The sequence below is a fragment of the Microtus pennsylvanicus genome, chromosome 19 (genome assembly GCF_037038515.1).
Source record: "Microtus pennsylvanicus isolate mMicPen1 chromosome 19, mMicPen1.hap1, whole genome shotgun sequence".
In the NCBI taxonomy this organism is placed as follows: domain Eukaryota; kingdom Metazoa; phylum Chordata; class Mammalia; order Rodentia; family Cricetidae; genus Microtus; species Microtus pennsylvanicus.
Genome location: NC_134597.1, coordinates 34631733 through 34645967, shown reverse-complemented (window position 1 = coordinate 34645967; position 14235 = coordinate 34631733). Strand labels below are relative to the sequence as shown.

Here is a 14235-nt window from a genome sequence, read left to right as displayed (position 1 = left end):
TCCGGTACCAGACGTGCATGGAATGCATAGATAGTTATTCAAGAAAAACACCCATGAATATTTTATAAATACCCTATGTAACATTTTTTGAAAATGCGACCCATAAAATGAAGGTTAGTGTATTAATGTAGGTTAGAATGATGAAACTTGAAGACAGCCACAGAAAAAGAACAAATTTTCATGAATTACTGGTGTTTTGAACAATTTGTTGTGAATATGTTTGTTCAGCACATTTTTTGTAAAAAAATTATATGTAATCTGCATTGTTGGTTTTTGCCTTGTATCATTTATTTGCCTGATCTTGTTTGTTTTAAGCAGGATCTCACTATGAAGCACTTGCTGTCATAGAACTTGTTGTGTAGACCAGGCTGGCCTCAAACTCACAGAAATCTGCCTGCCTGTGCCTTTGGGGTGCTCGGGTTAAAGGGATGGGCCAGCATGTCCATTCTTGTGTCTTGTCTTCTGACGTACCTTTTTGTCTATCAATTTCACTTCTGTTTCTCTGTTAATCTCACTGTCCTCTGATGTAATAGGTTCACTTCATGAAACCCTCACCGACTTATCCTATTTCACTCTGTAAATTGTCTCATGGTAGGACTGGGCTTCTGGTATGTACTTCTTAAATCCTGTGTTGGACATAGAAGCTGATCACACACTGGAGAAGCATCTTTGAAGTGAATTCTTAGAGATAATTAGTATTTGAAAGTCGTAACATGTGAATTAAAAAATCATTCTAACTTGTCTGATTTATCCATTATTCTCCATGAGAAGTTCATTTATTCATGAGGGTATTGAAGTCCAGACACAAACTGATAGTGACGGAAGAAGCACAGGAACTCTGATGTCAAAATTGAAATGTTCTTTCACAAGATTTTCTTCCTCGTACTTTTATTTGTATTCTATTTCTGTCACTCTTCCCTACACTAGTCTCTTTTGCTAACCTCCCAGATGTAGCACCTGCTCAGCCATCCTCCTCCTCCTCTCTCTCCATAAACATAATCTAAAGAGAAAACCAAGATGTTTTCCCTAAGGCTACTACCTTTATTTCAGATCATTGCCACCTCTAAAACCAAACTAACATCCATTCCATTTAAATCAAGATAAAGTTATTTTAATAGTTTCTCTCTTACCTTTATGGCAGACTAAGTAAGTTCCTGCCTGTGCAAGGTGTTTGGCTTGAAATCTAAATGCTTAAAAATGAAGCTTTATTAAAACATAGATATAATCAATCATTTTCATATTTCACGTGATTGTATCTATGCAATAGTACAGTAGCCTTGACAGAGACATCCCCTGCAACAACTAAAAATTTTTCAATTGAACCTTATATTTAAAAAAGTCCTTTCAAATAGCTTTGTGATGAGAATTTCAAGTAGCAAGAGTAGAAATTCCCTAAGCAAGTATTCCATCCTTGAATAGAGTCTCATGGAAACTTGAACTAAAACTCAGGTTACCCAAAATGAATTTTCTATACTCTACCAGTCATGGTCTGTATGTGGCAAAGAATAGAAATGTAGCTAAGGCTATACCCACAGCTGGGTGCCCAGGTGAATTTTTAGAAGCACTTGCTCTGTGACCTATTTTCTGTATTTTTACTGCTCTGTTTTCTTATATCACATATTAGGTGTTTTATTAAAATTTTTTGAAGGAGATTAATTTAATTTGGAATTTTCCATATGCATTAGAGTTAAGAGGAAACATTCCTTCCCAGTAATGAATGACATATTAGCCAGGAAAGTAGCTAGAGAAGCTAACAAAAAATCCAATGAGAGTCAGTGGAGGAAAGGAACATGCAATGCCTTCAATGGCTGATTCCTCTTGTTTCTGCCAGGGAGAAAGTCAATACATTTATCTGAGCTCAGTCAGCCCCCAGTTTAGACTCAGCAAGCTGAGACTTTCAAGGTCACAATGTCACATGCATGAGAAAGACAGGTAACAAACACAGACTAATTAAATACAAATAGAGACGTCTGGGTTGATCATGTGCTTGAATTCCCCATAACTCATCCCTGGTGCTTTGAACAGGATGAGGAAGAATGCCCTCAGACTATGTTGCAAAATCAGTGATGATTATAAATGAGAATTCACTGATATCACTGAGCACAGATATTTTGCACAAAGAGTACAAAAGAATATATTATTATGTGGTCAAGAAACTTTCAACATCATTAGCTATAAAACATCAAAAAACACTTCACAGTACTTGAGAAGTTCATGAAAATCTTGTGACGTTCTTACAAGCCTAAGAATCTAAAGACTATATCAGGATATATTTTTTCCGTATTTGTTCAACTGCTGTACATAACTGATTACATAAATTATGCATTTCTATATGCAGACATATATACATTATACACACATATTTACATGTATATATGTATATATAAAACCATATTGTAATCCAGTTATCTTAGTATCCTGACTATCTTAAGTCATCTCTACCATTTCCACTCACAGATAACTATCACAGAAGCTTGTTCCTGAGCTTGCCATTTCTGGACCTAACATCCTATGCTAAGTATGGTATTTCAAATATGGTATACTCATCATTATTGGCCTTCAGCTTAAATTTAGATAGTATGAACAGGATCAATTCCTTTAAAGGTGACCATTTATTTTAATGTCCATCATATAAAACACTATTGTAAAAAGAAATTAAGAAAAAAAAAGAGGTTTGGGTGCTGGAAAGATGGTTAAGATCTTAAAGTACATACTGTTCTTATAGAGAACCCAAGCAAGGTTTCCAGAACCCACATCCTGTGGTTCACAAATGCTTTTAACTCCAGCTCAAGAAGGTCTAGCATTCCCTTCTACCCTTTGTGGACACCACACTCAAATTCACACATATTCTGATAGACACACATACTGATAATTAAAAATAAAATATTTTTTCTAAAAGAAAAAGAGTCTATTCAATTCTCAAAATGTAACTGAGTTTACCACACCATACTTAGTGGTCTGCATGCACGTAGGTGTAGAAATATTACTAGAATGACCAATGGCCTGAGATCAGTACTTGATGTTTTCCTATATGTCCACTACCTCTTTTTGATGACTAAATCATTCTCTTATCATTTAACAGACCCATGTTCTGTTGTCTTGTTTTTGCAGGAAGGAACTCTCAAAATATATATCTGCCCACGCTCTTACACTCCTGCCAGGAAGCCTCCGTTCTCTCCCTCTCAGAAGGACTGAACATGATAAAGAACACGTAGGCTCACTGGGTGAAGCACTGAGGGACACAGTGGTACATGAGCCAGTTATTGAAAGAAGTCTTACCCAGGTCTCAGATGAGAGTCTGGGGGAGTTCTGAGGGTGATATTGGATGGTACAACTTCCAGCATTGTCATTGGAATCAGCAGCAGATCACTGAAGAGTAAGAAGATACCCCCTCATTCTGGCCACTGCTCCTTCTACTTTTTAAATTTTTTTCTGATTCTTGGGAATCAGTTAATGGAAACTTCCTACCTTGGACTCCATTTAAACCATTCGTTTTGAGTATCTATATCGACCCAACACTTAAGGTCTTTTCTTTGCCAATAGCAGTGGATACAAAATCTTTTTGTCTTTTTATTTTTTTCCCCCTCATCTGAAATTCTCAAGTGGGGACAGTTTTGCTTGGAGAAGACATGGGAATTTGTCAGAGGTTGTCACAACTGCAAGAAAGAGGAAGTGAGTGCTCTTTGAACCTTAAGATTCTGTTAAACACCCTACTGGGTGCACAGAATAGATTCCCACAACAAAGACTTCAGAGGCCCCCCAGTGTCAAGGTGGAGAATCTGTCTTCCCCTAATACAGTACTTTGTCACAGTGACCAAAGTAACAGACAGATACATTAAGAGAGGAAAGATTAATGGCTTGTGGTTTAAAATGTGACAGAGCAGAGCCATTTATGTCACTGCAAGCCAGGCAGCAGTGGGAGAATTCAGACACTCTCCTGATTGTCTTCTTTCCTAACTGCCTTTTTACTCAGCTTGGGCCTCCAACCCAGCAGTGGAGCCGTCTACATTCTAGGAAGGAATTAGCCCTCGGTTAACCATCTCTGGAAATGCCCCCATACACAGAGCAAGGGGTGTGCCCCTTAAATTCCTAAACAAGTCAAAATCCTATTGTATTGATAACGAAGATTAGACATCCCAGCTTAGTTGTTTTACTAGCAGCAAAATTTTAAAACTCACCCAAGAATGATAATTTTACATAGTGAGTGCTTTCTCTAAACAAATGTGGGTAGGGGTCAGTAGGTTAGCTTAGTGGTAGAACACGTGTTTTCTGGTTTAGCATGAGTGAGGCCCTGGGTTCAACTCCCAATACTGCACGGGGGAAAACTTTGCCTGGCTCCTGAGGATGGATTCCTCCATTAATTCTGATAATTCCTGTTTTAAAAATGCAATTATTGAGAAAAACATTATGACTTGCTTAAAAATCACTTGATAGTTCATCCTGTTTTCTTCATGTTTGAAATATAGTGTTGCCTGATTCTGCCAGGAGCCTGCCTTGTAATTTATAGATCAGATTGCTAGCAATGGAAACTTGGTGTGAATGTAGGCGATTAGAATGACCCTAGGGCAAGGTATATATATATATATATATATATATATATATATATATATATATATATACACACACAATGAGTGATTACAAAATAAACAATGGTATGTGAAGGATCACGGTTCCAGAGAGTCTTTAATAAAAACGTTCACATTTGAAATGTCAGAGTACCTAAGTTTATATCTGAGAATCTGAAAACCTGAAGTCTGTCTTGTGACCTTACTCTTACTCACTTTCCCCACCAGGTGAGTTGGTTTCTTATATTCCCACAACCTTTGGAAGGAAGGGGTTGCTGTTTGGATAATTGAATTCTAAATTTAGTTTCCAATGAAAAAGCTTTCCGGGAACCTATGGTCATGGGCATTAACAGAAGCCCTGGGGTTATAAATAGCCATGGAGCAAAGCCTTCATCCTGTCTACAGACGCAGTGAGCTACCATGAAGACCTTCGTCTTCCTTGCCTTCCTTGGAGCTGCTGGTGAGTCTCTTTAATGAACAAATCAGTAAATATTATTCATGCACCTAAATTAGTACTTTGTGCCCTGGAATACAGAGTTTGTATATAGGAGGCTTAAAATGTTGGTGCAACATTGTGCATTGGATGTATTTATTGATAATTAAAGTTTGCTTGCATTGAAAGATCATGTTTCAGCATAAATAAGCAGACTGTCTTTAACTTCCAGGTAGAGTCCATGAATTAGGGGGTAAAGGATAAAGAACATAACAAAGGGAGTATTGGTATTGACCTCTCTGGAATACTGATATTAATAACAGTAATTGGGACTGGAGGGATGGCTCTCTGTTTGGGAACATGTACTTCTCCCAGAGAACGTGAGTTCAGTTCCCATTATTGATAACAGCAAGTTCACAACCATCCATGATGCCATCTCCAGAAAGGGAAGGGGAATCTTCTGGCTACCTCAGGCACTTGCACTCACATGCACAATCTATATGTTTCAAAATAGAGTAAGACAGTGTAAATTTCAAATACGGGCTTCCTGAATACTGAAAGGCTGGTCCAGGGATCAAATTTTATTTCTCATGGAAAGAAACTTGTGGGCTACAATACACTCATATTTACTAATAAATTCTCCCTTATGTGAATCCATAGGCCATTCAAATCATTAAACATTGGGACATGACCACTTCTAGGTTAGTCTTAGCAATTTATTAATTTTCCACAGGGCAAGGGTGGTATTTTGGACTTAACCCAAGACTTAGTACATACCAGCTACAACATATATATGACCCTCTATTTCATTTTTAACTTCCATGCAGAGTCTTGCTAAATTATTGAGGCTGCCTGAGAGTATATTCTGTACCCTAGACAGCCCTTAAGCTTGCCATTGTTCTCTCTCAGCCTTTAACACACGCCTGGGCCAAATGCACGAATGTCACTAAAGTTTTAGTACTGAATGTAATCCTAGAGTCTCCAACACTCAGCAGTATAAATTAGATGTACATTTCAGCACTCCTGGAAATATCTTAGGTAATGAAATTACTGAATTCATAAAAATAAAGGAAGATTCTGGAACTGTAACAAATCTTGATGGCAGAGGATCCTACTACACAGTACAGGAGCACATATTGCCAAGGTGGTTGGCATAAACGGAAAGATTAGGAAAGGCAATCCTGTAATGTTTGGTGAAATTGTTTATAAAAATTTAGGTCACAAGCAACACAAGAGATAAAGAGAACAGAAAAATTAAATGAGTGTTTTTTTTTCTAAACTAGAATGCTCTAGGGGTGCTCCGTAAGTTTTCCTTGTTCCCTTATGGAGACAGGCATGCCATGCCAACAACTAGCCATTGGTCAAGATTAACACAAAGCTATCCATTTGTATGACTTTCCAGCAGGGTTCTGCTGTAAAGTATCCCTCCAACACATCCACCATTCCCTGATTATATGAGACAGCAAAAAGAAACAAGTGTGAATCAGTCATCCTATGGTGGTTTCATTTACAAGAAAATCAAACTTTCTTCTTAGTTGCTCTCCCCATAAATGATGACGATGACAAGATTGTTGGAGGTTACACCTGTCAGAAGAATTCTCTCCCCTACCAGGTGTCCCTGAATGTTGGCTACCACTCATGTGGTGGTTCCCTCATCAATTCCCAGTGGGTTGTTTCAGCAGCTCACTGCTACAACTCGTAAGTGGCCAATATTCACATTTCTATGCTCTAAAGTCATGTTTTTCTTTAACTTTTTCAGAGTATAATTAGGCATCATGCAAAGTTGTACAGGATGATGGAAGCATTCAGATATTGGGCTCTAGAGGCGGCTCAGTGGCTAGGAGCATGTGGTGCTCTTCCAGAGGGCCTGAGCTCAATTCCCAGCACCCACATCTGATGGTTTACAACCACATGTAACTCCAGTGACAGGTGATCTTGTGCCTTTTTCCTGACTCCATGGGCACCTGCATTCACACATACACATAGTCACACACAGACATACACATATAATTAAACATAAAAAATAAATATTTTTTTTAAAAAATCAGATACTAAGAGCTTGATTCTATTGCAACAGTTTTATGATCTGTTGAGAAACATTTATGTGGAGTTTTGCTTCACAACTCACTACTATCTTCCTATGTGATGATACTCAAGACAAAAACAAAACAGTAGTTAATAAAGTATGTGTTCAGATTGTGAATCACTACATAGCTCTAACAAGGGGAAAAGGGCAGGTGGAGATAAAACCCATTGAATCTTAAGTACACTATTAAAAGCAAACATCCATGATTCTGTTCCCATAACATTGCACTCCTTTTCAGTCAAGCACGGTGGCTCACACCTTTAATCCCAGCACTCCTTTTCCGATTCCTGCTTTGTCATGCTATGTATTCCTATTTGTCTCAATATCTCAAATCCTTGTATATTTTGTATATTTGAAATTCTTGGAAATTATAACCAGAGGAAACACGGCAAATGCCAACCGATTTCCATCAATTAACTTTTCATCTCCAACAATTTAGCAGGGTGTTTCTTCCCATCTTATATCTTGTATTTTAATGTATACTGGACTGTGAGTCTGTACTAGCAAGGATGCTTTTGCAAGAAATTCTCTAAGTTGTAAGTAGCAAGGGAGTGCACAATGCACAAGGGTATAAAGTTACCTGTATGAATAAATGTCATTTGTATTTATTCTCATGATTGAGAAATTGGAAGGAAGGGGAAAAATTAAAGAAGGATATTTTTAAAATGCTAATCTTTACATCCAGTCGAATCCAGGTGCGCCTGGGAGAACACAACATTGATGTCCTTGAGGGTGGTGAGCAATTCATTGATGCAGCTAAAATCATCCGCCACCCTAAGTACAACAAAAAGACCTATGATAATGACATCATGTTGATTAAGCTGAAATCATCTGCTGCTCTCAACTCTCGAGTGTCCATTGTCTCTCTGCCAAGTTCCTGTCCATCAGCTGGTACTAAGTGTCTTGTATCTGGCTGGGGCAACACCCGGAGCAGTGGCAGTAAGTATCACTGGGACTTGATTGCCGTACCATGTGTGAGAAGAATAAAGATGAAAGGCATGTTGGGAGCAAGAAGGTCCAAATTATTACTCAAGAAAAGATTCTCTGAAGGAAGATTTAGATACAGACTGTCTTAAAATGCACAAACTAGAGTGAAGAAAATACTTGTGTTGAGACTATACAGTAGACACAACAAAAAACAAACTATTAGAAAAACTCCAGGTGTTCTGCTGAAATGGGGGATGTAAGTAGACAGATGCTGAAGATTTTGGTCTTCCTTTAAGTCTATGCCTGTTGAGAGCTGTGGACAACAAGGCTTGCACCAGATTTTTTTAAATTGCTATTGTGAATTGAATAAAATTATGTAGCAAACTTTCTCAGAAAATGTTCTGCAAGATTACAAGTCATGGGGAACTAAAAGACGAAGGAAGTGTTAAGAAAGAGGAAGAAGGTGACGATGATGTTTCCAAGAGCACTGGGTAATCTTCTGTTTCCATTCTTGTGTTTGACAGCCAAAATGCCTTCAGTCCTTCAGTGTCTTGATGTCCCTGTCCTCAATAACAATTCTTGCAAAAGTTCCTACCCAGGCAAGATCACCAGCAATATGTTCTGCCTGGGCTTCCTGGAGGGTGGAAAGGACTCCTGCCAGGTGAGTTTATTTGTGGTTATTCTGCTTACTCATTCTTTCTTTTTGTTACCCCTGCTTTTCTGGGGGAAAAAAGCACATTAACGTCTCAGAGACTGTTGATGAGGAATAAAGAATAGATTTGGAATAAACTATAAAATGTCTCAATAATATTGATGATTAGGACTAAATATAAAAATGATGTACAGAAATTACTACAAACATTTCACCTGACCAAGTACCTCAAAAGCTTTATTGTAAACTTTACCTTTGAAAAAGAGAAGATCTTTAGAGAAGTTGAGAAAGGATTCAGTCTCCCCAGTTCTCACATTGTCCTGAATTGATAGGCTGACAAGGAAAGAGGTGGGCCTATAAGAAAGGAAGTTATAGAATATTGACATACTACAAGGACTGCGGCTTGAGTTTCTTGGTGTAGAAAAGTGTTGTGTTATGGAGCGGCGGGGCTGGGCTGTGTCCCGCCACTCAGCTAGCTTATGCCCAGAATAATTACACAGAAACTGTATTCTTTTAAACACTGCCTGACCCATTAGTTTCAGTTTCTTATTGGCTAGCTTTTACATATTGATCTAACCCATTTCTATTAATCTGTGTAGCCCACAAGCTGGCTTACCAGGAATGATCTTAACCTGCGTCTGTCTGGAGTGGGAGAACCATGGCGACCCCTTGACTCAGCTTCTTTCTCCCAGCATTCCATTCTGTTTACTCCGCCTACCTAAGGGTTGGCCTATCAAATGGGTCTAGGCAGTTTCTTTATTAATAAGAAATCACTCCCACATCATTTCCCCTTTTTCTGTTTAAACAAAAAAGAAAGGCTTTAACTTTAACATAATAAAATTACATATAGCAAAACAGTTATTAAGCAAGAATCACAGTTACAATATTTATATCTATTTTATCTTTTATCATAACAATGGAAAACTATAACTACCTATCCATTCTTCAACTCCATCAAAGACTCCAGAAGGATATAATATTACCTAAGTAAACAAGAAAATGACAGAGACATCTCGCTGCCTGTACAGTCACCCAAAGTTCCTCTGTACCATTGGGGCATCCATCTTCAGCCTTCAGGCCCATAGTATCCAGGAGACATTTCCATGAAGCAGGCAATTTCAAAGACAGTTCAGTCACTATCTGCTGTGTCCTGCAGAATGTCTCGCAGACTCTTTCATGAGTCATGAACCCCAAAAGACCGTCTCACCTTTAGGCAAGTTCAGCAGTCCTCTCTCTGTGGGTTCTCTGTGTCCATTTTATGCAACAGTCCAGGCAAGAGCAGTTTCTTGCCCAAATGGCTATCAAACTCCATAAGGATCCTCTTCGATGCCCATCTTCCTCTCGAAGTAGATTGGTGCCACCAGGAGCAGACATGTCTCATTGTCATGAAAAGTCCTAAGTTATTAAAATATTTTAAATGCCATATTCTGTAGCCTTTGAGAGATATGAAGAATGCCTATCTGAAATATATCTCTATATATCTAGAAAATCTAAGTAACATGACTACAAACTTGACTATTATTTATGATTATCCATCAACAACCTATATTTCCTAATTATACATTACATTTTAAAAATGAACTACACAATCACACCTTATTCAAGATCAAAAATACATATACATATAACAAAATTGACCTTAAAATCCATACCAATGCAAATTATTCATACCTATATCATACCCCCCTTTAAATGTAAAAGAACATTTATAAACAATTTTTGGGAATATGGGCGCAGTTTTTTCTCTCCAAACTGCTTCCTGCTGAATGGGGGCGTCGTTAATTAGGTCTTTCATGGTATAACCTGTGTGCTAGTTTCATCTCAGTTGGCAGTTGAGCGAAGCAATTTTTTGAAGATGTTCACAACAACCTTTCAGGAGGGCGTGGTCTATCATACCAAATTGTAATAGAAGAAATCCACAGGGTCTGGTCCTCTGTGAAAACAAAAGAAGACCCTCTCCAAAGCATCATATTCTTAGACCCAAATTTTGAAATCGTAATACCCTTATATCCATTCTGGTTTAGCTTGGCAGCCCATGTAATGAAATGTCTCTCTGTACTTAGCTCCTTTAGAGTCAAAAATTTTAAAGAAAGCACAATGTACATAATCCAGACTCTCTGTGAATTTTCCATTTTTACGTGGCTTATTTTTCTTTATTTCTTTTAATCTCTTAACTATCTGTACTCTGTCTCTTTAAAGACTTTACCTTATTTTTTTTAAACCATTAACTTTATTCTCTATATTCTTTTTCTTCTCTCTCTCAAGCCTACGTACATTCATCCAACAGTATGGTCTTTTATGTCTGAATCTGTTTTATTGTGAATCTGTAACATTTTTTTACTATCCAGGAGCATTTCTTAAAATGTTAAGCAGTTCTTAAAAACTTAAGTTGCACCATGTATAGGTAATATGGTAATAAGGTACAGCCTGTTTCCTGCCCAATCTAAACCTTAACTGCGCTGTTTTTATGGTAATTACGGTAGTTCCTACCTGAGACCAGCACAGTTCAGCATGGCGGAGCTGAGCAGCTCCTGCCTCAGAGTCATTTGGTGCCCCTGAGCCACACACAGTTCCAGGCACACAGCAGTCCACATTGCCATCAACCAAGCCATAGAGCTTTACTCCAAATGCTCCATTCAAAAGCTCTGTCTCCCACAGGGGCCAGACAGAGATCGCAATGGCGGCACAGCCCAGAAAGCCGGCATTTTAAAACAGCCAGTTTTTTCCTGCTGCTGAGTCAGGACAATTTCTTTGCGGCGCGCAACCCACAAACAGCAAAAAGCTGTCTTAAATTCTCTCTCTCTCTCTCTCTCTCTCTCTCTCTCTCTCTCTCTCTCCTTTTTAAGCCCTCTCAGGTTTTACGTGGAGTTCATTAGCACGTTGGGCGCCACTCTGTTGTGTTATGGAGCGGCGGGGCTGGGCTGTGTCCCGCCACTCAGCTAGCTTATGCCCAGAATAATTACACAGAAACTGTATTCTTTTAAACACTGCCTGACCCATTAGTTTCAGTTTCTTATTGGCTAGCTTTTACATATTGATCTAACCCATTTCTATTAATCTGTGTAGCCCACAAGCTGGCTTACCAGGAATGATCTTAACCTGCGTCTGTCTGGAGTGGGAGAACCATGGCGACCCCTTGACTCAGCTTCTTTCTCCCAGCATTCCATTCTGTTTACTCCGCCTACCTAAGGGTTGGCCTATCAAATGGGTCTAGGCAGTTTCTTTATTAATAAGAAATCACTCCCACATCAGAAAAGCTATTTCATGGAGAACCAGTGAAAATGACCCAAGATTATGGAGTAAAAGCTTAGTCCATCCTCTCATTTAGATACATGTGAGAATTTTTCTTCTATTTTTCTTGTTATTTAGGGTGATTCTGGTGGCCCTGTGGTCTGCAATGGAAGCCTCCAAGGTGTTGTTTCCTGGGGCGATGGCTGTGCATTGAAAGGGAAACCTGGTGTCTACACCAAGGTCTGCAAGTATGTGAGCTGGATTCAGCAGACTATTGCTGCCAACTAAATGCCTTTATCTCTCCACATGCCATCTCTCTGTAGTAAGATTCACCTTGCTTCTATCCCCCATCACAATAAAAAACATTTCCTTCTTACCACATCTGTCCATGTATGGTTCTTGCTTGATAGTAATGAACTTCCTCCTGAGACTTACTGCAAAATGAGAAAAAGTACAGAGAGTTAGATTATTTTATTTTATGAAGATGATTGAGAGGTAATTTAGTATTTCATTCAAATATCATTTGGTAATTTATTAAACTATCTGATAAAGTTTATTTGAATATTTGACTATAACGTACACTCTTATGACCCAAAATGGTAGAACTAATGTTACCTATTTTTTCTATACTATATCCCCTCTTTTTACCTTCAGAAAGAGATCACTGAATCTAATCTCTGTTGTTTTGCTATCTCCCTGACCATGATCAGTGACAATTTGTAATAAACCCCTCTAAATGATGACTAACATCCATATCCCACCAAATGACCAAAAATCAACAACCCAACCTCTTTGGAATGTGGACATAGGGTTCTCTAGTCTGTTTCATGTTGTTTGTGGGTGACAGACAACGTCTTTATGGAACCTGGGGAAATTGATAAATGGTCACGTTCTGGAAAAACTAGCCATAATATTTGTTGCTCAATCTCTGTGTAATGGGAAATCTCAAAATTTATTTATACCCTGGATAGCTCAGTTGGTAGGGCATAAGACTCTTAATGTAGTATTATGGGTTTGTGTCCCATGTTGGGCACCATATATAGGCAGACTTGATTTTGGACTGCGAGACTACAAAAAAACAACAAGGAGGCTTACTAATTATTAAAGATCTGTCTTAGGCTTGTTTCTAACTAGCTCTTATAACTTAAATTAACACATTTATATTAATATGCATGCTTACCTCTCCTCCTCTATATTTTACTTCCTCTGTATTCTGTTAGCAATTCCCTCCTTTTTTCTCAGATGTCTCTGTCCTCAGAAGACCTGCCTAACCACTTCCTGCCTAGCTAATGGCCATTCAACTCTTTTTATTATTTATTTTTTATTCAATCATAGGTCTCCCTCTTTCCCCTCTTCCCATACCCTCACCTCCTACCACCTTCTACCCCTCAGAAAAGGTAAGGCCTTCCTATCGGGAGTCAACAAAGTCTGACATATTAACTTGAAGCAGGACCAACACCCTCTCACTGCATCAAGGATCAGCAAGGCATTCATTCCACCATAGAAAATGGACTCCAAAAGTCAGTCATTTACCAGGAAATAGATCCTGGTCCCAGTACCAAGGGCTCCTCAAACAGACTAAGCTACACAACTGCCACCCACATGCAGAGGGAAGCACACAGGTTTGTACAGGCTCATACAGGTTCCCAGCTATCAGTCTAGAGTCTGTGAGACCCCATGATCTCTGGTCAGCTGTCTTTGTGGGTTTCCTCATTATGATCTTTAACGTGTTGCTCATATAAACCCTCCTCCTGCTCTTCTACCAGACTCTGGGAGTTTAGTCTAGTACTTGGCTGTAGATCTCTGCATCTGCTTCCATCAGTTACTGGATGAAGGTTCTATGATGACAATTAGGGTAGCCACCAATCTGATTATAGGGGAAGACTAGTTCAGGCACACTCTCCACTATTGCTAGGAGTCTTAGCTGAGGTTATCCTTTTGAATTCCCGGAATTTTTCTAGCACCAGATTTCTTCTTAACCTTATAATGGCTACCTCTATTAAGATATCTCTTTTATTATACTATGATTCTGTCTCCCCCATGTCAATCATCCTGTTTCCTCATGCTCTCATCCCTATCTCCTTCCCTCTACTACCACCTGCCCCTAATTACCCAGGAGATCTCATCTGTTTCCCGTCCCAGGAGCTTCCATGCATCCCTCGTAGGATCCTTTTTGTTACCTAGTTTCTCCGGAGCTGTGGATTATAGACTAGTTATCTTCAGTTTTACATCTAGTATCCACTTATGAGTGAGTACATGCTGTGTTTGTTTTTCTGGGTCTGGCTTACTTGCTCAGAATAATTATTTTCTACTTCCATACATTTGCCTGCAAATTTCATGA

General features: G+C 38.8%; 1 protein-coding gene across 1 annotated transcript; it reads left to right on the top strand.

The window, feature by feature from the left end:
• Positions 1–4941: 4941 nt before the first annotated feature.
• Positions 4942–12270, top strand: LOC142838340 (cationic trypsin-3). The gene is made up of 5 exons (XM_075953706.1): positions 4942–5025; positions 6534–6696; positions 7770–8023; positions 8536–8672; positions 12033–12270. Exons 1-5 carry the CDS (start codon positions 4986–4988, stop codon positions 12180–12182), a joined length of 744 nt encoding a protein of 247 aa, XP_075809821.1. The 5' UTR covers positions 4942–4985; the 3' UTR covers positions 12183–12270.
• The last annotated feature ends 1965 nt before the right edge of the window (positions 12271–14235 follow it).

Excerpts from the sequence above, each read along its gene's own strand:
- LOC142838340 (XM_075953706.1), top strand. The coding sequence starts at position 4,986 with ATGAAGACCTTCGTCTTCCTTGCCTTCCTTGGAGCTGCTG. Across the intron at positions 5,026-6,533 it reads TGCCTTCCTTGGAGCTGCTG|TTGCTCTCCCCATAAATGAT; the intron begins GTGAGTCTCTTT and ends CTTTCTTCTTAG. Across the intron at positions 8,673-12,032 it reads GTGGAAAGGACTCCTGCCAG|GGTGATTCTGGTGGCCCTGT; the intron begins GTGAGTTTATTT and ends CTTGTTATTTAG.